This window comes from Clytia hemisphaerica, unplaced genomic scaffold (assembly GCF_902728285.1).
Source record: "Clytia hemisphaerica strain Z4C2 unplaced genomic scaffold, Clytia hemisphaerica genome assembly, whole genome shotgun sequence".
In the NCBI taxonomy this organism is placed as follows: Eukaryota; Metazoa; Cnidaria; class Hydrozoa; order Leptothecata; family Clytiidae; genus Clytia; species Clytia hemisphaerica.
In genome coordinates, this window is record NW_027104472.1 from 94,159 (window position 1) to 121,200 (window position 27,042).

Sequence of the window (27,042 nt, forward strand, 5' to 3'; positions counted from 1 at the left end):
GGATACTTGACCCAAGTTAACAAAAAACTCAACACAACAAAAAGAAAGTTCGAACAGAAAAAAATATGGCCTAAAATATTTTACATATTTACAGACAAAGCGAAACACCTTTACAGAAGAGCAAAACCGCAAACTAGGTACGTTATTGTATCAAAAAAAAACCTAGATTGATATTTTACAATTTCTGCCCCTTACTATTATTCGTTCAAACAAACCCATTTGAAAGTACTTAACAGTTCAGACATCAAACTGAACTGGTGTTCACCAGGCTATCCCTACTCTAAATAACTAAGTATAATAATATATCGCTAATATATAAGAGCTTTTTATAACCAGTATGTGATATTATTTACATTCTTTAAAAACTACAACAAAAAGTCGTCCAAATCTCGGCTAGAAACGTCAACTTTAAAACAAGCAAACTTTGTTCGATACTGACAAATGTAAGCAGACCGACACAAAACGGCAAAACGTCGTCCATTTAATGTTTGACGTTCAAATAACGCAGGAAGCCACCTTCTGAGAGGATTGCCGAATCAAAGGTATAACCACGCTTATGAAGCACAAGTATAAAAAACTCTGAGCTTGGACGAAATGTTCAGAGTCATGGCGAAAATGATAGGACGATGTCGGTGAATGGTGGTGCCAGTACCGCTACTAATCGCGATGATTGACCATGTTGACATTCTCGTTAGCGTAGTCGTTATTAGACGGCGTTCGATTACGTTGGAACGAGTACGCGCGGTCACGGGAGCCTCCGGACACGGAACGATCACGCAAGAAGGAATTGGCCGTGAACGGGGGCACGTCGCCGTGTCGCAAATACATGAGGCGTGGTACGAAGAGTGTAAGAATGATTAGGTACGCAATCAAGACGTTATAGATTGCGTTGGCCATGTCATGGTAATAGTTGTCTGATTCTTCGATCAACTGAAATGTGACCATGAAGGTAACTAAAAAAGATAAAACGTAAGGTCAGTCCCAGCTGGCACACAATGTTGTTTTAACGTTCATCTAACGTTATATGGGCGTTGTGAACGTTAGATAAACGTTCAAAGAACGTTCTGTGCCAGCTGGGTGTCCTTTATATACCCCTGGACCAAGTTACTCAATCCCAGCCAACCAAAAATCGTTGATCGGAGTTCTTTTGGAAATAGTACCCTAATGGCGGCACTACTCAATTAGCGGTGAAAATGCATCAAGAGCGCTAGATCTACTTTTCCTCGAATACTCGGGTACCAATTCAAAAACAAACTCCGCGGATATAACTTGGTCCAGGGATATATAAAGGTCAGTGAATGCTAAGCGTATCCAGATGTTTTTTCCAGGCACTTTTTCCTCACCACCGTTCCGGTCGGAAAAATTGAGTTTCAATGCAGTGGTAACAAGCTAGATGCTGAGTGGACCTACCTAATGATGAATATTAGATAGCAATGCGAGGAGAAAAATGAAAAAAATCAGTCAAAAATATAGCGTTTAGCAAAAATGCATAACGCAATAAATTCATCATTGATTGTTGATGGGGAGAGAAGGAAGGCTTGTAGGGAAAGAATAAATAGAAAGTTCTAGTCGCAAAAATCAGTTTTATTGACAATTGAATCATGCTTGATGGTGAACATTGTTATCAATAATGTTTTTGTGCGAAAAACATAGAAATATAAGGAAAAAATCCAATGAAAATCTACAAAAACGGCGATTTCCGGCATTTTCAACCGGAAAAAGATTTTTCTCAAAAATCGAACTCGGCCATGTTTTAAGCATTGCGAATACGCATCTTTCTGCAAAAAAATCAGAAAATCTAATGATGAAAATTAAAGAAAATATCAAAAAACCGATTTTTCCGGCAAATTTCTTTTTTTAAATCGGGCTCCGTCACATTTTAGGTATTGTCATTTTGCATCAGTGTGCAAAATTTCACAAAAAAATATAAAGTACAGCTCGAGAAATTCAAGAAATACTGTCTTTCCGGCGAAAATAGGTTGTTCCGACGATTTTTAAATAGTTCCAGCTTCAAAAAAACAATTTTATTGAAAATTAAAACATGCTTGATGGTGGTATTGATAGTGTTTTTGAATGAAAAAACAACCAATTATAAGGAAAAAGTCCAATGAAAACCCAGAAAAACGGCGATTTCCGGCACATTTCCGCCGGAAAAAAATGTTTCTCAAAAATCGGACTCGGCCATGTTTTGGCATTATTAATACGCATCTTTGAGCAATAAATAAGCAAAAACTAATGATAAAATCTCAAGAAGATGCCAAAAAAATAATTTTTCCGGCTTAATTTAAAGGACCTCCACCGGGGTACCCGGAGGTAGGTCCAAAAATCATTGCCCTCTAACCGCCCTAAATAGGTGATTTCATTCATCTTTAATAGCCTAAAAATCCTAACTTGAACAATCTCGCTACTTGTTGTTAGACTCATTGCAATACAGCATCTTGATTTTCCTGGAAGTTTTTGTACCGTCGTTTCTAGACTTTGCGTTATATAATTTTTCACATTTTTTTCTTCGCAAAATTGACTTTTAAAACTCAATTTGATATGAGATTTTCCTTGAAAGTCGGTGGTAAAAAGTGCCTGAAAAATACCCTGGTATCCACCACACATTGAATTCAGTTCCTCCCCATACACTCAAACAATAAGTCAAACATTAGCTTATCATCGCGAAATGTTAGACATCTGTAGCTTTTCTGGCCTTTTTCTAGCCGATTTTCAACTAAAATATGCTTGAAGAAGAACGATAAGAAATATCATAATAATAGAATCTTACGTAGAAGTGTGAAGCTGCAAAATGCAGTGAAGATGTAGAATTTCGTTTCATTGTACGTTTTAGGTAGCCCACGGATTTTGTAGCAGTAAATACAGCATGCTGCAATGATGAATATGGCCGGGAAATAGTTTAAGACAAATCGCACCTTGTGCGTTTTCGTGCACATCAGCATCACCTGCGAAAAAAAACATGTACAGTAGTGGGTCTAGCCTGCACGCATTCCCTCTGACATGTTTTCTATATAGAATCCTTACCGTGTATAAAATTCCCATCCGAGAGCTACCCGTTTCAATTTTCTTAAATAAGTTTAGAAATCCAAGGACTGTAATAACCTCTAGACATAAAGATTTCTAATATAAAACTTACTAATCAGGCTAATCAAAAACACAAAGACGGGGGTAATTCTCGGACGGGAGTTTCTTCCACGATTAGCATCCCCTTTATCAAAACATATCAGGGGAAGTTTGCAGCCTACAGCGGGTCCAAAAATACTGAATAAAGTTTGTATATGGTGTTTGAAAAAGAAAGAAAGTATAACATCAAAACAGATACAAAAGTAAAAATTTTGTTCTGCACGCTGGAGAAAAAGGAGATGAAAAAATGCTATTGAAAGTCTGTTTCAGTATCATCTCCATCCAACCATACATTTTCAACCAGCGAAAACCGCAATTTTTAGAATTCATATTATACAACAGTGCCGCCTGAATCTTAGCTCGGGGATTATCTGATATTCCAATGGCGGACTGGCGGCCGCCCACGCTAAGCTCTAAAGGAGCGGATCAATTTCCCACCGGAGAAGAAATGTTAGTCGACCTTTATGTGCTGCATCCTTAGTCGGGTTTAGATGAGCCAGGGGCCACTTATTGTTTTTTGATAGGCTGGATTGCGCTAATAAGTGGCCCGGTGTAATATGACAGACTGCATGCATCGCAGGCTTCGCAGGCTTCGCAGGGAGTACGATTTTGGTAGGTATTAAGTAACTTAAGGGCTCTGGTCATAGTGAAAAATCTATTTCAGAATTTGAAGATAAAACCTTATGTTTTCGCTTCTTTGACATGTTTAAGAAAAAACTGCTTTTGAAAAAATGAATTGAAGTAATTACATCATGAGTAATTAAGGAATAAGTGTGGCATGGACCTTAATAAAACGTCATAACGACGCTATTCATATAGGTCGTGTTCAGACCAAGGTTTAAAGCAATTAGGTCTACATGTTTCTTTTATATTCCTTTTGTATCTAACGGCACGCTCCTCATTAGTTAAACCAAAGTTTAAAAAGGAATCACCCTCTGGTTTAAAAAAAAAGATTTTACGATTTCGTTACAGTTTTCTGAATAGACGAAATCAGAATTCGCAAGTGAAAAGCATGCTCCTTTTGTTAATGAAGAAAAAAGAACGTGAAATTTATGACTTAGAGACGCTCGGAGCATCTCTAGCAGTAATGGCTTAAACGAACACGAATTAGTGTTTTGCAGAGAGATTCCCTGAAATCTTTTTTGTTTCAAAGTATCTCAAGAGAGAAGATGACATGCTTTCAAGTTAGGAAAGGAGATTCCTCGAGATCGCCAATCGATGATGACAAAAGAAAGTGAAATTGAATTCCCATATCAACAAAGTACTACTTCAACCTTAAACTTAAACTTTCAGATCTGAACACGACCATACTTTTCACAAAAAAGCCTAATCTCCTTGGGGAAATTATTTTATTGTTTCAAACTTTTTTTAAGTTAATGAAAAATAATTTCTTTATTTAGATTTTTTCGGAAAAATTTTCTATTTGGTTACATCCCAAGTTATAGCTGTTTTCGTATAGAAACTTAGTGGAGAAAATTGCCAAAATGAGGTTTTTGAAGATTTTAAAGGAAAGATACTTCCACAAAAATTTTGCGAAATTGTATTTTTAGATACTAAATAGATACATCACCTGAACCTTTGATTTTTACCGAGATTAGGGCTTTGAAAGGTGAAATACTCTTCTTCGAAAAACTCTTCGTTTTCTTCTTCATGTAATTTTTTCATTTAAATTTTTCAATTGTTAAATTCTAAAAAGGTAGGTTTAACAGGACATAGAAAAAAAGTTATACATTTATCTTTTTAAAATGCAGAAATTGCCATTTAAGTTGGCGTAAAATCGAAAAATTGTCCAGAGCCTAATTGTAGTGGCTTACTTTTTTTTCATTTTCAAAGGCATCTGATCATTGTAAACGAATATCCATAAAAATCCATTATCCGTCTTTTTAGAAGTTACCCTGTAACCAGTGAGCTGGTACAAGCTATGAAGTGATTTATAAAGCCCGCAAAAAAAATCGCAAAAAAAATTACTGCTATTGTTTTCAAAAGCCCACGAAGCTTCTGATTGGTAAAGCGCTGAAATTCTATTGTAATGTCACGTGACCTAAGTAGGATTCCCTCTAACTACGGCACACTTTTCAGAAAAGTACGCCCCCCTTCGGGCTTTATAAATCTATGGGTAAGCCAAAATTTTTTTATGAAAAATGTAAGTACCTGCTTTTCATTGCTAGTCAAAACACGTGTAACATCCGGAAGTCCATCGTAAGTCCAAATGAATGCAAAACCAATTTGGAAGGACATTATGATTAATAAGATAATCACTTGTGATTTTGGGCTAATGAGATAGGGCTGCGTCACTTTGCGATCATAACGCTCAAAGATACGATACAGCCTGATATTCTTGAGCAGAAAGCTAGAGTAAACCACCACTTGTGCCATTGGTGGCAATGCGAAACGAGCGATACAGATGGATTTGCTGGGATAGACCAAGAAAAGGATAGTGCTGATGAAGAGGAAAAATATGCCGGAGAGCATGCAATATGATAACTCACGACCGGCCGCTTTAATAACATGTTTATTATTGTTGTAGATTAAGATGAATCCGAAGGCTATGACAATGATGATGCCTAACATTGAGGCTATACCCAATACGGTTGCAAAGCTGTTGGAGAAAAGGGTGATGTGATAGATGGGGAGTGGTTCACAAACATTCTTGATGATGTTTGGCGTTTGGAAGCGGTCGCATCTGTGACACTTATTCTCCACTACAATATCGTGCGTGTCACACTTCTCACATTTCCAGCAACATTTACGGACTTCGCGCTTTGACAAATAGTACAGACGAGTGTAGCCTGGAGCACAGTCAAGAGCACATTTACCTGAAAGAGAACAGATTAGAGAACAGATCTTATAACAGATCATGCGGGGGAATTGGGTAGACAGAAACTCGAGAAGCCTGTCGGTGACAGTGCTAAGTAGGTATCGATTCCACAATACATCGTGGATGAGGTGGGAGAGTGCGCTGGCCTTTTTATTCCCTAGTGGTTCACACTGGATTAACTTGCACTTGATCCGAAAAACTGTGTCAGTGTCTCGCAAGCTGGCAGGCAGTGTTAACCAAAGATCTGTCAAGCCCGAAGGGCTAGACCTGCGGCCTTTATCGAAAAGTGAAGAAGTTTTGGTAGGATTTCCTACCAAAAAAAATCACGTGACAACAAGCAATTTCACTGGTTTGAGAGATGCGAAATAGCGTTTGCCGCCTACTTCTTTGAGATCTCGTGCTCCGAAAACAATTAAGATGCTAGATCTTATCCATCAGCACGAAATTTAAAGTCAAAAACTGGACACTGTATCCTCCACCCCCTGTACTAACATGTTCTGGAAGAGCCCAGTGCTCTTGCTAGTTGTTGGGATCAGTTATCTAACATTTTCTATTGGAAGGCGGATTTCAATCTTCATCAACTATTTGTATTGCTTCTTCGTGTAATAAAGCTCTTCATAAATAACGAGACGAAAATGTATTCCGAACGAGTTTCTTAGGGATGCATTTGCTCATTAAAAGAAATGATTAAAGCCATCACAAGGCAATTAACAATTATCGACTTTGGCATTGTTTCGAGATGGAGGTGTTGCTCGTGACGTAATGAGAAGTGGTTCCTGCTAAAAAAAACCTTTATTTGTAATATTCATGACGTAATGTTTTCTACGTAAACACCCCGGTTTATGCCAGCAGTAATGACATATTTTTAACAACTTTTATATAGTTTTCAATTTAGCCACTACTGGCAGAAACCGAGGTATTTCCGTAGAAAGCATTACGTAATGAATATTACGAATATAAAACATACCTTCAGGTGCCGATCCATTTCTCCAGAAGATTCGATCCGTGTCAATGACCATGTGAGGTTTATTCATCTTTAACACGTCTGTTGGAAAGTAAACTTTCGTTTCATGGGCCGGAACTTTGATGGTCCAATTACCAATGGGGAACACTTTGATAACGCCCATTCGTGAAAATGAAATTCGAAATCTCGTAACTAAAAAAAGAAGGTTTTTTTAATTCCAACGTATGTCAGACCATGTCATGTTCGCACGCAACGGTTCCGTTTCGCTCCGAAACGAAACGAAGCCGTTCTATTGGTTAGAAATGACGTAAAGCTTAAATTTATCCAATGGAATGGCTTCATTTTGTTTCGGAGCGAAACGGAACCGTAGCGTGTGAACATGGTCTCATTCAAATTTCTCCTTTTTATAAACCAGTTGAAAGAATTATCGCCTTTACTTCGTTTCCCAATAGAAATACGTCTCCTAAACGGGACACGTACCCCGATCGAGGTGGATTACCCAACTGTCAACCGCGTAGAGTACGTTAGTGGGAATCGAAGATGATGAATGCTCTGAGTTAATAAGTTTTGCGACCAAAGTTGAGGGCGACCCACTGGCTCCCTTTTCATATAACTGACTACCGAACTAAAGCTAAAGGTTAGAGGAGACCACCTCTCTCTTCCTTCCTTAGATCTTTCCTTTTATGGTCATTCCAGCGGAAAGGGTACGTTATGTCACGATCATTTTTGACTGGATATTGCCAGTAGGGCGGAAGGAGCGCCGCAACCCATGCACCATTTGATAGCACCCATAGAGGCGGTTCAATCTGCCATACAATCTCTAATCGTATTCGACAATTTCTCGGAATTGATCCTTGATCAATCTTTTTTGTTGCTGAATAATTATGCTTCATCTTAAAACCCATACATGGTGACCTAAATCAATTGTAGCCCCCCCCCCCCCCCCCGTTTTGTGCATACCGTATTACTTCGAAAAAATCGAATAAAAGCCCCTCCTCGAATAAACGCCCCTCCTAAAAGAAAAATTATTTAATAAACGCCCCTTTCGAATAATCGCCGCTTTAGGAGAGGGGCGTTTATTAGAAACCTGTGACTTTAATACTTCAATACCAGTGTTAACTGGGTTAGAAAAGGAAGATTTTAGTCATTTCTTGTAACCAGAGCAGTTTTCGATGCAATTTTAGTCGTTGAACCAAAAAAATGTTGCACTAAAATCCTGATAAAGAACTAAAACAAAGGGTATATTTGCTCTAAATATTCGACTATAGACAAAATAATTTAATAAACGTCCCCTTCTTTTAAACGCCCCTTTTTTAAACACCCCTTCTTTTAAACGCCCCCATGAATAAACGCCCCTCCTAAAATCGAAAAAATCAAATAAACGCCCCGGACGTTTATTCGAAGTAATACGATATTATGAAATTTATGCTTACCTTGCGTTTGGAATGTCACGTGGATGGTTGTATTTCAAACTCCACCCAATATCGGGCAATAGCCGTTGATAATTCAACATGTTGATACTCGGGAAGACACCTTCAAAGAAACGATTAAAACACAGCGTGGTGTTCCAAGGACACTTGTCACAGCCGTCCTTACTCCAAATATTTATAAGGTCTTTGTTCGAAGTGACCCATTCACAGGACTGGGTCGAAATCAGCTCCATCCGGTATAATGTGAAAACGATAGCCTCCACTGTATCCATGGCTCCCCGGAATAAATTTCTATCCGGGTATACGCCCTTCCCGATTTGAAATTGCTCGTCGCCCGTACATTTTTTCTGGTAAGTGCCACGTTGATCAGGCGTCAGCATACGGTCTAGAATATGGCTATTGAGTTCACATTCGAACGTTTGCTCCCAATACCAGTGGAAATACAGGTTGCGGGTGTTAGTTGGATTCGCTTTTAACATCCATTGTTCAAAATCGGCTAATTGCTCCAAATGCTTTTCGTGGAAGTTGACTGGTTCAATGGTGATGGCTCCGACTGCTATATCTTCGTAACCTGCATAGATTGATCGATGAATTAATTTATTACATTCCGGAAAATCTCAGACGCGGAAAGCCAAATTTGAGACTCTCTTGAGGTCACTTTAAATCTACCAGAAAACTATCAATTAAGCCTAAGGACATAATTTGGCTGAAGAGTAGAACAAAAATATTTTTTCAAGCAAATTCTACAATACAAATATCGTTTCATTTTAAAATCGCATTGAAATATCGTATTGTTGTAATAGAATGTCATAGCAAAGTTTCTCTTGTTGACGGTGATTTTCAATATTATCGAATAATGGAACGTATCAAATAGTAAAACGTTGAATTAGAGGGCGTCAAATATATGCTTCCTTCAATTCATAGATACATGATGTTTGCTTTTGCCAGTAGTGCCAAATTTAAGCTAGAGAAAAATTGTCTAAAATCTGTAACTTCTTCTTCGTAGAAAACATTACTTTAATGAATGAGCCCCGGTTGCTGACTGTTGATCTCGATGGGAATTTAAGGCAACAAATTTTACATACCTCGAACCACTTCAATGTCGTTGACACCGCGATCCGCAAAGAGTAACGTGAAATGGTTTTGCAGGTCTAATTCCTTGATGGCCTTCAGTACACTTCTTGTGTCTGCGACATCGGTTAGTAACAACAAAACGCGTAGCGTGGGATGATTTTCTCGTAATTCGATGATTCTCGCTTTGATGTTCTCATCAGTATTGCCTTCTATCCCTCCCTTCAACCGAGTGCTTGGGATACATATACCTACCAATTAAATGATAATAAATAATAAAATAAAAAGAATATGGATTTTTTAAATATCGGAAATTTTCGGCTCAAGCCGCGAGGAAATAAGTCAAAAATTTGGGAGTTTTGGGAGTTTTGGGACGCTTATCAGGACTTTATCTAATATTCAAGATAACAAGTGATACTTTTATGGACCTCCCTGGGTTATGCATTTATAATACATATATAATTTATATCTACGTGAGCATGACCATTAAACAATCATTCAGAACACAAATAGTGACGATCTATTAAAATTAGTCGTTTGTTTCTTATAAAAAACGTTTAGAAATCAAAATTTCATGCTCTTCAAATATTCTTTCATATTCAAGACTACGTGAGCAAAAAAAGCATCTAACTCATCAAAAAATTGAGTAATTTGGCTAAGAACATTGATGTATGTTTATTAATGTAGTGATTCTTATAGATAAAGATGCGTTTTTGAGCTGAAAATGTGTTTTTTACAAAAATCTGCTTGATCCATCTTTTACCTACTTTCATGCAAAAAAATCTGAAAAAACAATGATCCAATATTTCACGTCTTTTAGCCGTTTTTTGGCCCAAATTTGCCCAAAAATTTCTTTTTTTCTCGAAAATTTCGAGATTTCCCTCTTCATTATAAACTTTGGAGAGTGACTGAGATTGGATTTTGTGGTTTTTACGACCCGTGGGATTTCAAAGATCCGAAAACCTTTAAGGACGGCACATATCTGTTTTCTTGATTTGGCAGATTATGTTTGAACTCAAATCCGGGGGGGTACTTAAGCAAAAATGAGTGATGGTATGTACGGATGGTAAGGGTCGGTTTTTCCATAGTCATTATAAAAAAACCCCGGTCTGGCAATGTATTGTTTTAGCTTTTTGTTCAATTTTCTTTTGAGATTTGCATACTTTTTTATCACGTTACCAAAATCTCCTCTTGGGATTGGTCTATTTTCTAATCACATAATCAAAAGGTTAGCAAAATTAATCGATTTTGGTACGTAAGCTCCATCTTTTAACTATAAAAAGAAACAAAAGCCTTCCAGACCAGTGTTTTTATAACGACTATGGTTTATCCACCTTTCAAAGTCTCTCTAAGGGTCGGGAATTTCACAATTTCTAGGAAATTTTTTTTATTAAGAGTGGAAAAGTTGTAAAAAAGTCTCTAAGGGTAAGGAATTTTTCAAAAATCGAAGAAAATTTTTCAAAAAAGTCTCCCTAAGGAGTCACCTTTTTAGCAAAAATCAGTCTCTCTTAGGGTCGGTTTTTGGAGGTCCCATCCGCACATCCACCCCACCCCTCATCCACCAACCCTAGTATCCCCACCTGGGATTTTCAACACAACCACTAGTCAAACTTTGATAAAATCTCGACTAAAAGTTCGTATTTTATAAACCTTCATACTGGTGAAAAAAAATTTCAAGTCAATAACACTTTCTAATCAAATGTGATTTGTTTCGCTTTATGAAAGCATCCCTGCTGGCACACAACGTTGTTTCAACGTTCAAGTAACGTTATTTGGACGTTATGAACGTCAAATGGACGTTGTTTTGACGTTGTGTGCCGGCTGGGATGTGTCATGTACACCCGGGGGGGGCACTCGATCTGAAAACGACCATACGTTCGGCCCAAAATTTGGCTTCTAAAATCGGACCCTTACAGTGCAGTGAATTTCTATGAAAAATCATACCCTTACAGTGCACTTTTTCAAAATTTCTCGCCCGTAAGGGCGAAAATTTTTGCAATTTTCCAAGAAAATGTGGAATTTTTCCTCCAAAATTGACCAATTTTGTGCCAATTTTACCAAAAAATTGGCCTTTTATCACAATTTCCTACCCTTACAGTGCAGTTCAGTGCAGTTTTGTAATTTCCTACCCTTACAGTGCACTAGCTGAACTATGAAAAACCTACCCTTAAGGGCCGAACGTCTGGTAGGTCATTTACCTTGAGTGCCCCCCCCCGGGCATGTACAGTGTATCTCATAAAAAGCGGACAAATTTTTATAAAGTAAAATCCTCAAAACTCATTACCTAAAGTGAGTTTAGAACAATTGAAACAAAATTCTTTGTTCAACCAATAGACTATCAATTCCTAAGATGATTGAATAGGTTTTGAAGAAGATTGAAATAAAAGTTAACAAGTCATAAAATTTCGCATGAATCATGAATCATACTTTTGTTTTAAATTTGTCCGCTTCTTTGGGACATGCTGTAGATTCTCCAAGATAAAGGATATGGACAAACCTGATTTATCAAGGAGAAATAGGACGTCACTGGTGCTTTCGCCGATATAGAAACTGGAATGAAAGACCGCCACGAAGTTCCATCCAAACTTCAAAATGATATCTAAAATAACTTGATTGCGAAACAAAGTGGACGGGTTGGTCTGTAACGTATACTTGTGAATTTGATTCTTGCTTTTACCGAACTGGTATCGCAATCGGTCGTCGTTTTCTTTCGAGCTACTTTGCGACATGAACGTGATCGGGTAGATGTGCGTCATCGCCGCTAACACGTCGTAATTGTCTTGGTAAAACGGCCCGTAAAAAGCCGTAACATTACTGGTTCGACATTTGAAACCATACCTGTTTTGAAGGAAAATCAAAGTGAGTTTTCTGTTTGAAGGGACAGATACAAATATAGGTGACTTTTCCATTCAATTCAAAGCTCCCAAAGGGGTAAACTTTAATCACTCTGGTGAGAAATAAAGTCACTTATTTACCATCCAAAACGCATGACCCCACGTTGTTTTGCGACAAACGCCTGATTGAAAGTAAAATCCATCGAAAGATTTTGAAAGTATATCGCACGAAAAACAAAGAAAGCGCTAGATGAAATCCTAGATTTAAACTTGAGCGCAATTAACCATTAGCATCAGAATTATATAATATATAGTAATCAACTACTTACTTTGATGGTGAAAAATTTTGCTGGAATAAATTTCGCGGATAAGAGTGTCATCCGCGAATTTAAGTCCCAATGGAAATTTGGAAAGGGCGGCACAACCACGAAATATTTTTAAACATATGGCTATGTTTTAAACAAAACTCAAAAAATGTCAAATGAATGCTTTTGAATGTTTAATGGCATCAAAGAAGCGCTAATAATGCGTATTTCAACAAACATCATGCATGACTTGGCACAGATAGTAAAAGGCACAAAATGGTGAAAATATTGTCTCCTAGTAGTGCCAACCAAGCGAAATTAGGTCCCCAATAAAAATCTTAAAATTTCGTGGATGAGCTCAACCGCAAAATTTAATCCCCGCGAGATTTACTCCCATTAAAGTACTAAAGGGACTGCGTTCAAGTTTGAAATTCGTGATATTTGTGACATAATGGCTTTTGCCAGTAGTGTAGTGTTTAAAGCTAGAGAAAAATTGCTTAAAATTCCCCACTATTGAATAAACCGGTGTGGTTCCGTAGAAAACATTATGTAATAAATATCATACCTTATTAAACTCGGGTCACCTAGATTGACTGATGGATACAAGCGACGTAGACGAATGGTCCATCCTCCCATCATTAATAAACTCTTCATTCCTGCGTTCGCTAGTTCCACAGCATATCGCAAACTTTGAAAATTGGTCATGCCACGACGCGGGTTGATCTTGAAATCAGTTTCCATGATAGGGATGACGACACCGAGCCATAAGATTTTGTCATCGTGATTCATCACGAAAGCTTTGTTGGTTGGTTGGTCTGTTGGGCAAGTAGAGGAGGGAGTGGAAAATACGTGTTTTATATAAGCTTTATAGACAGTACGGCGAATGATATTTTGAGAGATATAGCTTCATTGTCTTATGCAAATATATTACTAGATACTTTATTTATGAATATTGCCCTTATGTATTACAATGAAGTGAATACAGTCGCTCTCATATTGTTTTCTGATCAGCCACCAGAACCGTTGGAAAACCAACGGATCCAGCGAGACTCGAACTCACAACCATGCCATTCGCGGGCATTTGCTCTTCCATTGAGCTACGGGTCCATGTGGAACTAGATACGAATTTTTAAATAATTAAGCCGATACATTACGATAAGGTGGTATAATTGTTAAATGTATTCAGCAAAAATCATTGCCTTGATATCTCTCATTCGTTCTGACGTGTAACTGAGTCCCGACACTTTTGTCACAGGCAGAACAACCAACCCAGCTGGCACACAACGTTGTTTCAACGTTCATCTAACGTCATTGTGGACGTTATGAACATTAGATAACGTTGTGTGTTAGCGGGGATGTTACCGATTTAAAGGCCTCACGACGATCGACAGTTGTACAGGCCCTAGCGAATAAACGAGGCCGCCTTTAACCTCATCTTTAGCACTGTTAAAAACTGATTGAATACACCCTAAGCGATATTTATCCCTAAAATAATACACATTTTTAAAGCAACTTGGGCTCGAGCCCTGAAATTAACCAATTATTTTTTTTCACTATCCAGTAAAGTAAAACCTATTGAGACAATCTAACTATGGCAAACGTTTCTCTTAACATGGTATAATACTCAGGAGTGCGGTCACTTTTAAACAAAAATAGAATGCTAAGCAACCGCTCAGCCCAGATTCGAAAATTGGATAAGTTGCATAACAAATTTCTTAATAATAAAAGTGGGAAGTGAGGTGCAAATGTAATAGACGATATCGGATTTAGATAAATGCAATGCATTCTGGTTTCTAGGGACTCTCAAAGGAATTATAATCATTGATCTATGATCTATTATAATTCCTTTGAGAGTCCCTAGAAACCAGAATGCATTGCATTTATCTAAATCCGATATCGTCTATTACTACTTCATACCTTCGTATTCCATGGGCAGACATTCTTCTAAGCCATCTTTATTGATATATTCACTCCTTCGCTTTTGCTCCTTCTCTTTGACTGATTCTGCAGTAGAGCTCGCTGACCGTCGGTGTCGCTTCCCATTCTTCATCTGGTTTGGTGGTATTTTAAAGTCATCCGTAGCAGTAGGACGGCCTTTAATTTTTACTGAATTGAAATCAATTCGACCAATGCGGTAGATTTTACCATCTCTTTCATATTCCACTTCACCATTTTTGGTATGATAGAACTTCGAGTCACTTTTGACGTATTTGAAGGAGTATACAGATACCACCAGAAGGAATATTACAGTTAAACGGTACCATGGAATGCCAGGTATGGTTGAACTCATCGCACCTAATGTAAAATGAAAAAAAGCCGGGTCACTCACTGTATAAACTCGAACGCTAACACAGGGCCCACGCCATAAATTGAAAGTGGGGGGGGGGGGTGAAAAAAGTGGTGTCCCCCAGTGGCGTGGGCCCTGTAAGAGAAGGGACCATACATTTCTTAAATAAAACACTGGGATGGGTGGATATTCCTAGCTGAAGAAAAATAATGCGCCAGTTCGGAGCCGGCAATATCAAGACCATTCTCTCGCCTCTTCACTTCGCGTCATGCAAGCTGTTCGTTTTTAATTGAACAAAATACCGGTACCGAACTGATGTCTGCTACTGTGGTCTACATAGTCTAGTAAGCTAGACGACTAATTCAGACATAGTAGAAATAACGCAACAATTAATAGAGGGAACAATTTTAGTCGTCTAGAAACCTTTGTGCACTAACTCCAAACAAAAGAAAAGTGTCAACATTTCAATTAAATTTTTTTCCCGATTAAAAAAATTCTTGAAAAAAAAAATGTGTGGATTTGTGTGTTAAAAGTTTTTCATTTTGAGTTGATTTTGTTTAGAGAGTTTGTTGTTGCTTGATAAATTTTTTTCTCGCTACGCAAGTTTTTTTTTTTTTTTTTCTTTATTGAAACAAAGACACGTGTACACTACGAACATATATTACAAAACATTACTTAAACATAAAATATAGTCCCTCCCCCCGCTAGGAACTAACGTTATATCGCCAGAGGTACTAGACTATGTAAAAAATAAATAAATAAGTAAATAAAGAAAAAAAAAGAAAAAATCTTGGAGAAGGAAGCTACAATTGTTAGGTAAAAGCCTAAAATAAAGCACCGCTAAACCTTCCAGTTTCGTTAAGAAATTCAACAACAGAACAAAGAATAGATTTATTTAGATTTGAAGTCAAACTTTCATCTCCATATAATAAAAGCCGACAGAAAAAAGGAGGGTTACGTGGCGGATGAAAAATAATGCCTAGGGTCTGAAGTTTGTCGAACAAAGATTGTCTTGCATGGGAATATATAGAGCAGTGCAGAAGAAAGTGCTGGGTGTTTTCAACAGAGTTAGTTCGGCAACCACAGAAAGGGTCTAAAGTGTCGCGGAAGCCATGTCTAAATTTATGCTCGTTGAGATGGCTGAAACCGACCCGAAGTCGGTTAAGAAAGATTCTGCGTAGCTAGCCGGGGTATCTATAAGGCTGGAACACCGGATTCTTCCAGTCGTTTATACAAACTAAATCCCGTATTATTAGTATTAGTATTATTAGTATTACACGCATTATAAACGACTCCAGTCTATGGTCTACAAAGAAAAAGATGGCGCATTACAAAATTTTACTTCAAGTACCGTGGCTCGGGAAAAACAGAGTAGCTCTATCTATTGTTTTTTAGATATCTGTGTTATGGACCTGCGATAAGTTGTTGACGACATAACCAGGGCTGTACTAGGGTTGAGGGATTCTGGGTATGTGCGTGCCGGAGGGACCCCCGAACCCTTACCGTTAGAGAGACTGATTTTTACTAAAAAGGTGACCCTTACAGAGACTACTAATTTAAAATTTTCTGATTTTTGCAACCCTTAGAGCGACTTTGAAAGGTGTAAAACCCGACCCTAGTATTTGAGGGTGCTGATTCGGAATTTGAAATTTACCATGCTTGAAAAATTTTCGCGTTTTGGGGGGTTTTCAGGCAAAATTTTAAGGCCAAAAAAATCATCATTTTGCAAAAATCAAAATCAAAACCTATACCACGTGATAGAGCTCTTAGCAATCCATCTACAGCCTGGATATCCACAGCGTAAACTATTTCTATTATCTTTTTTTATAATTTTATCATTTGTTTACGGGCTGGTTCAACTAACTCGTCTGCAGGGATATTTATTTGTCCCTGCATTAGCGAGTGCATCTAATTGGTCAATACCATAGATTTATAAAGCCCAAAGGGCTAGATGTCGTGCTTTAAGCCATCGCAAGCAAAAAAAGTGAATATCGGAAAGAATATTGTTGCTATTGTTTTCGAAAACCCGCGAAGCTTCTGATTGGTCAAGCGCTGAGATTTTATTGTAATGTCACTTGACCTAGGTAGGATTTCCTATCTAACCACGGCACACTATTCAGCAAAAGTACGCCCCCCCCCCCTTCGGGCTTTATAAATCTATGGTCAATACGCGCCCAGTCACTGATCATAATTTTCGCGGGATTATTGGTCAGCCACGGTGACCTTTCAAATCCCTTTCACGATTTTTTTCTCCGGTGGTCGTCAAGATGTTTAAGTTTAAATCCGATTTCGGATTATTTTCGGAAAACAAGTTATCGGGAGAACTTTGGCGCGAAAAATATTTTTTTATGGAAAGAGAAAAGAAACACATAACTTCATTAAAAGATTTGCGCTTAGTAATAAAAGAACACTTTAATTAAAAGGAAGAAAGTGAAAAATGATTTTTTTTTGTTTATTCAATAAATTGAAAGCTATTGCTTGTAAATAAATAGAGAGTGTAGAAGAAAGTTTTTTATGATTGGTTTTGAGGCTTTCTTGTCTGGAGAGTGTTTGTGTGTATACCCACTCAGCATTTTATGGTCGGCGAACAATGCGCACGGCTCGGCCAACTTCAGCGGTCGAAACCCAGCTTAGCGGTCTAAGCCCAACCTAACGGCCGAAACCCATTTTACCGGTCGAAACCCATGTTGGAAATGGAAGGGGGATTTTTTAGCGACCGAAACCCAACGCAGGTGAGTAAACAAACTCACAGTTGAATGATTCTTTTGTTTTCGCCGTGCGCGCATTGAACGGCGACCAAAAAAGGCTAAGTGGACCACGACCTTTAAGTAGTCTATTGTATTCATCACTTTTGTATTGTTTATGACGTCATTCCCCTATCATTTCAATGTTCGTCTCATTTATCCATGTTCATTATGCCACATTATCCTTAGAGCTGTTAAATTGATTTACTTTAAGCGAGACAATAATTTCACAGCTGTTTTAAAACGCATGCGTAAACATTTTGTTTTTTACTACAACGATTTTGATAGTAAAAGAAGTGCCTCGAATTGAAATTACATGGTTTTTTAACAAAATAACAATAAACAGTTTTTAAAAAGGTAAGGTTCACTCGACCATTTTTCTCGACTTTATAATTTCGTCTACCTGCTCTATTCTTGCGTTAATTTATCAGAGACAGATCCGCATCGCAGAGTGTAAAGTAATAAGCCATCCCTTCCAGACACATTGAAGAGTCATTTTGCTCTATTTCTCATCATTTTTCACTGAAACTGAAATTTCATTGTCTACAACCTTTTGTCTATGATTGTGTCTGCTTTGGACAAATTCAACTTCGTTTTAAACTTTTTTTTGTCTGAAGTTCAACCAAAATGAGCTTTTCAATTTCTTTGGCTTTAACATCGAATTCGGTTTCTTGATTGTACTGCCTTCTAATCGTTTTAAGCTTATTGGGCTGACCTTCCAGCGCAGCTGGTTTATTTACATTTTTCTATGCACGCGCATAATTTATGGCAAAAAGCTGACTGATGTTTGGGAGCTTTTATTAATGTTGCTGATGTATTTGATGTTGTTTTTAGTCGTTTTGAAAGTTTTAAAAGCTTGTTGATAAGGTTTTATGGTAAGGCTTTTTTCACATGCACGCAAAACTTTACTTTAGACCATACGGGAAATCGTTCGTAAGGCTGTCTTTTGGAAACTTCCCCGGCATAACGTAAAGTTTTTGTTGATTAAGAGGGTCTTACGCGACTTTTCCTTCTGTTCAAAACTTTTTTAACGTAAGCTTTGGGAAATTCCCCACCCTTCAAGGTCTTAAGTAAAATTTAACGTACATGTGAAAAAAGCTGCACGTAAAATTATACTTTAGACCTTACGGAAGATCGTCCGCATAGCTGTCTTTTGGGAATTTCCACGACATTATGTAGATTTTTTGTTGATTAAGAGGGTCTTACGTGACTTTTCCTTCCGTTCAAAACTTTTTTAACGTAAGCTTAGAAAAATTCCCCACCCTTCAAGGTCTTAAGTAAAATTTAAGTCGGTGTTTTTTACAATTTTGGCGAAAACCTGACACTTAATTTTTGTCAAAAACAGTTTTTTTGGTCTGACGGAAAGAAAAATGAGCATTTTTGGATGAAAAGTTCCACAAAGATGCAAAATCGGATTGTATAAATGTATTTTTTTTTTATTCGAGCAGAGAGGGATCAGATATTCCAAAAATAAAGGTTTTCTGTTTTTATCTATTATGAGACTCTAGCAATCATCTCGAAGGATATTATATTGTTTTCCTAAAGTCTAATGCCTATATTTTATAAATCCTCACTGAAGAGCACTTTTGGATTAGGCATTCCAAAATCAAGCTGGTTCGAAGTTAGAGAAAATAAAGTCGAATGTTTCATTTTATTCCACGCAACGTCAGACTTCATTAGTCTTTAAAAGATATCAAACCTTCATGGCAAAGTATCATAGAGTAGTACAAGACCCTTTTAGGTTGTTGAGAGGCGCTTAGGATCGGCATACTGGAGAAGTGGGACGTGGGACGGTGGGACGCTCAGGTGGGACGCTCGAGTGGGACGCTCAGGTGGGACGCTAAAGTGGGACGGTAGTGGGACGCTAAGGTGGGACGGTAGTGGGACGCTAAGGTGGGACGGTAGTGGGACGCTAAGGTGGGACGGTAGTGGGACGCTAAGGTGGGACGCTAAGGTGGGACGCTAAAAGGTGGGACGGTAGTGGGACGCTAAGGTGGGACGGTAGTGGGACGCTAAGGTGGGACGGTAGTGGGACGCTCAGGTGGGACTGTAGTGGGACGCTAAGGTGGGACGGTAGTGGGACGCTCTCTCGTAAGGCTTTTGTATTTTTGCTTCTCTGATAATTATGTACGAGTAAAAAAGAACTCAATATGAGTAAATGAATACTTTCACAAAACACATATACATGATCTGTTCTTCAGTTTTCAACCTACACAGGATTTCGGCCAAAATATATATATTGATTTTTTTTATCATATAGTGGATGATAAACGAATAATAATAATATTCAAATTGGATGTTTGATCGAAAAGCTACCAAGCAATATGCGTGCGAGTCAGAAATAAACACCGGAAAATGTGTAATCAATTTCTGGCTCCTTATCTTCAGGCTCATATTGTCTAATTTATAGAACAATTTTATTATTTTCCAACACTTTCAATCCTTTGCAACTTTGTCTAGGCTAAATCTGGGAAAAACCTAATGGCCAGTAAAACTTTTTTACCGCCTTTAATCATATATAACAGGTTTCAATAGGTTTTAGATTCTTCACACTAAGGTTTTTACAAAAGTGGTCCAGCAGCAGCCTGACTATATTTCGAAGAGTTTATATTTATTGAGAATAACAAAGTAATCATTCGAATCAGAGGGGTTTCCCCAGAAACACGATTTTGAATTCGAATGAAAAGAAAACATTCTAATTGTAATAAAGGGCTTTCCCCTCAGCATGAGTGGGACGGTAGTGGGACGTTCAAGTGGGACGCTCTTTTATTAGAATATTGTCTTTTTGTCTTTATAATTATTTAATGAAAAATGTGAAATCAATTTCTGGCTCCTTTTCTTTTGGTTTGGCTAGTAATTTATAGAACACTACTGTAAGTCTGCGATAACGTATTTCGAAAAAAAATGACCTTCACTAAGACAAAATACATATAAAAGAGCGTCCCACTACCGTCCCACTTGAGCGTCCCACCTTAGCGTCCCATTACCGTCCCACCTTAGCGTCCCACTACCGTCCCTCCTTAGCGTCCCATTACCGTCCCACCTTAGCGTCCCACCTTAGCGTCCCACTACCGTCCCACCTTAGCGTCCCACTACCGTCCCACTTGAGCGTCCCACCTGAGCGTCCCACTCGAGCGTCCCACCTTAGCGTCCCACCGTCCCACGTCCCACTTCTCCAGTATGCCCTTAGGATCAAGGATTCCTCTTTAAACTCATAATGATTGAAACATAAATTTTTACTTTATTGCTTCAAGAAACATATATTTGTTGGAAATGTTTAAAAATAGAAAAAAAAGACAAAAACTTAACAAATTTAAACTGTAAAATCATATGATATTCGTGAAAGAGCGAGCAATTTGGGATCACTAATTCCAAATAAAAAACTTTCAAAGCTTGAGGAAAATGAAAAAGTTTTGAAGTTTTAGTGGCATTAAATAACATCGAAAAAATAAGGATTTTCTTGATCCTAAAATGCTCTTTTTCAGAACTAAAATATTGCTGAGCGACTCATTATTAACTGCTCTCTCGTATTCTTGCATTTTATTGTTCAAAATTACAAGCTTTACAGGATTAGACGTTCCATTTTCAAACCTTGTAAATGTAGGAATAAATGGAATAGGCAATCCTTAAGCACTCCAATAGTCTTCAAACTGAGTTTTCTGCATGCAGTAATATTAAAGTGACCCAAAATCAAAACAGTCACTCACAATGACATTCATTATCAAGAAATAGAGCTCTTTCAAACAAATGTCCAAAAATAGCAGTGCTAGGTTAGTGCTGGTCGAAGACTGGAATTCTAGAATCCCTGAGTGCTCCCAAAGTATTGAAAATACGATTTCTAAATAAAGAAGAGTTTATAGTTATTACATGAATAGTTATTAGACATGGAACGCATAATCCATTTTCATTTTGGAATCACATAATCCTTAAGTGCTCTCATCTTTCAGAGGCTGTAAAATGTGCTGTAAATTTCCTAGAAAAGTGGGGTAAAAGACAATGGAATGCCCAATCCTTTCTTTCTTTGAATTTTGCCTAAGCTTGACGCTAATACTCTAGGGGCTGAGTTCGTATGCGCATCGGCGTATAGTCATTTTTTTCTTTTGATCATAAAAGTATAGTCCTTGAAGAGTCAGAAAACGTGGCGGATTTTAGATTTTCAACCCTTTTTAGCCCTCTGGATTGAAAAAAAAAATTTTTTGACTTTAAACATAGACATATTATATACCAATCGATCACAAATTTTATGCTGATTAAGAAAAAGGTCAGAATCATGGTCTGAAAATTTCGTTATCTGGAGATATGAAGCACTTTCGATTTCGATTTTTAGAAATGACTACTTTTGGTTCCAGATTTGCGTGGCTGTAACATTTGATTGGCTTACTTAATTTACTTGAAATTTTCGGAGGGTCTTGCCTACCGTTCAAATAATAAAATTCAGGAAAAGTTTTTTTTCTACATGAATTTCGAAATCCATAATGGCGGATTCAAAATTTTCTTTCGTCACATGGGCTCTTAGGCTCTGCTAGCCTAAGAAAAATATTTTTTGAGCTTAAAACCCTGCATATTATATACTAATCGATCAGAAATTTTATGCTGATTAAGAAAAAGGTCAGAACCATGGTCTGAAAATTTCGTTATCAAGAGATACGAAGTACTTAAGTTTTCTAAGTTTTGAAAACGAAAGTACTTCATAGCTCGAGATAGCAAAATTTTTAGACCATGGTTCTGACCTTTTTCTTAATTTTTCAATCAAGAGGGCTAAAAAAGGTTGAAAATCTAAAATCCGCCATTATGGAAATTTGTGCCTGATCCAAATAACGCCACACACGTTTTCTGACTCTTCAAGGACTTTACTTTCATGATCAAAAGAAAAAATGACTATACGCCGATATGCATACGAGACCTAACTCAGCCCCTAGAGTATAACGTGCGCAGTGAGATAACAATGACTCGTTTTCCTAAGGTGGTCAATTTTTCACGTTTTCGCTAAAAGTGTAAAAAACACCGACTTGACGTACATGTGAAAAAAGCTGAAGCAAACTTTACATAAACAAAGGGGTTGGTGTAATTTAAGATGCACGATCTAACGATTTACGATGCACAATTCGCGATCCGTGCATAAAATATGTTAATTCATGCGTAATTATGCAAATTATGATTAAATATTTAGGCAATTTACAAACTTTCATTCGCTGAAACTCAAATTATATTTAAATCAGTCATATTTTAAAAGAAAGTGAAAACCACGTGCATTCACCTTCTGTACTCTCTCTCTTTTTCATAACTTGAATCAATAGGGGAATTGTTTACCGAAAGAAAATTCTTTCTCATAATAGAGCACCAGTTTTTTGCTTCGTACATTACGGTCCGCAAAACATATTGTTTGCCAATTATGAGAAAGTAAAAATATTTCTTGTGCATTGATTACTTACACTATCTGTCTATTGTAAGATTATGTTCACAAGGTAGCTTCCATTATCAACATTATGATTATGTAAGTTATGTAAGTTTTTTTCATAATTTTACGGTCGTAATTATTCGTAGTTCCATTACTTACTCATTTCTTTTTTGTTGCATAAATTTACCGTGGTAAACAAAAGCGAGAAAAGATTATGCCATTGTTTTAAAATTATGTTATGTAATTTAAGTTTTATGATAATTATTAGGAACAATCAGCATACTTTATGCATGGATCGCGCATCGTGAATCGTAAATCGTTAGATCGTGCATCTTGAATTACACCAACCCTAAACAAAGGCCTTAAAACACTACTAGTGAGAGCTACAATGTTCTTCGTGTGCACAGACTTGTTTTTAAAAGCAAACTAACTTTTTTAAATGATCAATTAGGTCTATAAGATCACAAAAACGAGTGGTGAGAAAATTTTTGACCATTTTGCTGGTCCCCATGCGACGTCATCACTTTTGCTGGGGCTTGAAAATGAAAGTAAAAATTAGAAGCTCATATTAGGCTCAAATGAAAGATATTTATCCAAGGATTCCAAAAAATATCACAGCATATACCTGAAAATTAATATTTGAGAAGCTATATAGGAAATTAGCTTAAAAAATGACGTCATCGATGACGTCATCGTCATCGGCAATTAAAAAATCATCGAAATCGAAAAATTTTTGTTTCATTTGAAAGAGGGTCTGCTTGGGAACAAAAACAGAAAACCTTGAATTTCACTTGATATGATATTATTTTGTAAAATGCGTTCGACTTGACTCTCAAGCTTTTTAAAGATTCTTGGGCGTGCCCGAAGCTAACCTTTCGCAGGCACAAATTTGCTGACAGGGGCTTTTAAGGAGAAATTCAGATTTTTTTGTAGTAATATTTTTTGTTCACTAGATGGTCCTCTTTCAAACGAAACAAAAATTTTTCGATTTTAACAATTTTTTGATTGTCGATGACGTCATCGATGACGTCATTTTTAAGCTATTTTCCTTTATAGCTTTTCAAATATTGATTTTCAGGTACTGTATATGTTGTGATATATTTCACTTTTATTTTCAAGCCCCTTCAAAGGTGATGACGTCACATGGGGACCAGCAAAATGGTCAAAATTTTTCTCACCACTCGTTGTTGTGATCTTATGGACCTAATTGATCATTTAAAAAAGTTGGTTTGCTCTTAACAACTCTGTGCACACGAAGAATGTTTCCAGAACATAGTGGCTCTCACTATACGTAAGCTTAGGGAAATTCCCCATCCTTCGAGGTCTTAAGTAAAATTTTACGCAAATGTGAAACTGTGTGTCTGCGTGCGTGGGTTTCCAAACGTTTTGAAACCCTTTCAACAAGGGTGTACCCACAGTCTGTGTCATACAAACTGGACAAGACTTTTTTAGTTGCACCAGATTCTAAAATTTTAAAACTGTTGAGGTAACATGGTTTTTCTGAAATTTCGAGTCTGCATACCCTGGCTACACTTTTTTTATGAGAACATCCAAAATTTTTGAAGCCTTCGGATGTTCTTAACTTAACTTTTAACTCTGTAACTTAACTTAATTTTTTACCATTTCCCTAAGAAATAGGGTGTTTTGAGTCCACAAAGCCTAAAGATTTTCTTAACTTGCTTTTAACATTTAGGCCATCGAAGCCTTAGGTATGTTCTTATATACCTTGTTCTTATAAAAAACGTGTACAAACCATCGAGCAAAAAATGTACTACACCAGTACAACAAATTTCCAAAATTCCTAGATCAAAAGTTATATATTGACGTTTTTTTAATAAAAAAAGGTCTTTAAGTTAACCATGGCCGCATTCATCTACTGAGGGAGAAAATCTTCGAAATCTTTTTCATCATATATAAAGACATTCATTCCATTAGGAAAGAGCAACAAATTAAACACACACGCAAGACAGAACAAAGTCCAACTTACCGCGCAGCATTTTTCAAGCTACCAGTACTATCACTATCAATGAAATTTCCAAATAAAAAATACTCCACTATTAGCATTCAAAAATCCATCCAAGTAAAATATCTTTACAAACAAATTCACTTTCTAAATTATTTTCAAAACAAGCTCGTTTTTTCTCACAACGTTGTGGAAAGAGAAAAAAATCTGAATGAGAAAGTGTGCGCACATTTTTTTCTCTTATTTAACAATAGAATGTTTTTATGCGTTCTATTGATTTCGCACTTCAATACAAAAGAAAAACAAACAGTGAAGGAGAGAGCTGCATGTTGCAAAATAGAAAAATTCTTTTATCTTTACGTCTCCGGGGTGTCTTTTGTAATTGAAACCTTTTACGTACGATAAAAAACTTCTAATAAAATTGATTATAAAGAATGTTTACTGGTGTATAATGAAATTCAATAACCGAAAAACAAAAGCCTCATACTGTTTTTCGAATTCAACATTCAAAAATTCAAAACTTGAAAAAAGTCCTTATGTGCACTTCAAAAGTTCTTTCAAAGCACACTTCAGCCGCGAAGGAGTGCAATCGCTAATTGATTGGTTGATTTCAAAAGTAGGGTCCCAGTAGGGTATTGTTCTAATTATTTTTCGGCTGGCTCCAGAAGGGTGTGTATGTTTGATTAAATAATATTTTTCTTATAAGAACAAAGTAAAAACAAAGTTCACCGTCAAAGTCTCTCTTCCCGGTCCATTGCTTGGAAGGGGGTTGGGGTGTACTGTATGAGGGTTCTGAATTTTTTAGATTTCACGAAATATTGAAAATTTTATCTATTGTAATTTTCGTAAATTGCTATTCTCGTTTTTTTAATTAGCGATTTTGCTAAGATTTCGAAATTTAAAAATTGACTGAAATCTCCTCTCATTACCAAGAAGATATTTCAACGTAAAAAGCTTTATTACCTTTAGGAAAGGCTTTAGAATACCAAAATAAGTTTGCATTACCAATTTCAGGGAATAAAAGGGATTGTTGGTTGTGAAATTTTTGTCTTTCTTATCCCGTTCGATAATCTAATTGTTGGGGCGTACGGGACTTCGTAATAGCTAATACCGATGTACCGATCACATTTTATCCCAATTACCGATGATTACCGATAATTGTTTCGATCGAATACCGATACCGATCGATTTTGATATTTTGCACCAACACATTTGTAGATTTTCTAGACTCCCTTTCCCTTGTAAATTTTAATGAAGTGAACATGATTTCTTGATTTCACTTGATCTTTGCGATACCGGTGGTCCGAAAATTCCGATCAATACCGACATAATTTACTAAAACCAAAATGCTCATGAATTACCGATTTATTTTTTCCCTCATAACGATGTTACCGATCTAAAAATAAAACCAATGCCGATGTACGTAAACAATAGACGATCCTATCGTCTACACATTATCACTAAAACGGAAATAGTTTAGGAGGCGGGATAATTTGAAAACGGCGTGGTTAGCCCGCCAGGGTGGAGTTAGCAGTGGCGGAGGTTTTTACAGTGTTTGTTCCGCAAACTCTCTACCACCACTTTTCCCCCGTAAACCGCCCTGACGCTCCGACTTTGTGCGCATATATTATATATTCTATTCTTGCGTATTTTACTGACCCTCTAACGGACAATAACATCGTCTACGATGTCTACTCGTACGCCCCTCTTATTTTAATAAAACAATCGAGAAAAAATACGTCTAATGAACTCTAGGAAAGACCATACACTCGCTAAATGATTGGGATAGAATCTTTCCCTGCCCGAACTAAAATCGAAAAAAATCGAGTTAAAAGTTCTCACTCACCTGAGATTTTGAAACCTCATCAAATTTTACTACATCTCATAATAAGTGTTATGATATGTTCGGATTCTTAAATTCAGCGTTATTCGCAAGAAAAAAACATCAACTATCGTCATCGAAATTGTTAAGAAAATCAATCCATTTTACAATGTTCATGGATGTACATCTAAATTTGAAGAAAAAAATGACCAATATTGGTAATGGATCAAAAGATATTAATGTTTAATGTTTCTTTAGCTTCTGACGTCATCAAAATTGACAC

The 27,042-nt window shown here is 37.0% G+C and overlaps 1 protein-coding gene across 1 annotated transcript; it reads right to left on the bottom strand.

Moving 5' to 3' along the window:
• Positions 1–177: 177 nt before the first annotated feature.
• Positions 178–25,036, bottom strand: LOC136821365 (metabotropic glutamate receptor 6-like). Its single transcript, XM_067077601.1, has 10 exons — positions 24,962–25,036; positions 14,463–14,840; positions 13,111–13,360; positions 11,904–12,244; positions 9,421–9,657; positions 8,339–8,906; positions 6,909–7,097; positions 5,275–5,939; positions 2,771–2,945; positions 178–953 (listed from the first exon to the last, which is right to left on the bottom strand). The coding sequence occupies exons 1-7, from the start codon at positions 24,969–24,971 to the stop codon at positions 7,037–7,039; spliced, it is 1,845 nt and encodes a 614-aa protein (XP_066933702.1). The 5' UTR covers positions 24,972–25,036; the 3' UTR covers positions 178–953; positions 2,771–2,945; positions 5,275–5,939; positions 6,909–7,036.
• Positions 25,037–27,042: the final 2,006 nt, after the last annotated feature.

Coding starts and splice junctions, on each gene's coding strand:
- LOC136821365 (XM_067077601.1), bottom strand. Junction 9,658..11,903: donor ATTTCTCCTTGATAAATCAG/GTTTGTCCATAT, acceptor TTTAATTGGTAG/GTATATGTATCCCAAGCACT. Junction 7,098..8,338: donor CGTGACATTCCAAACGCAAG/GTAAGCATAAAT, acceptor TTCTTTTTTTAG/TTACGAGATTTCGAATTTCA.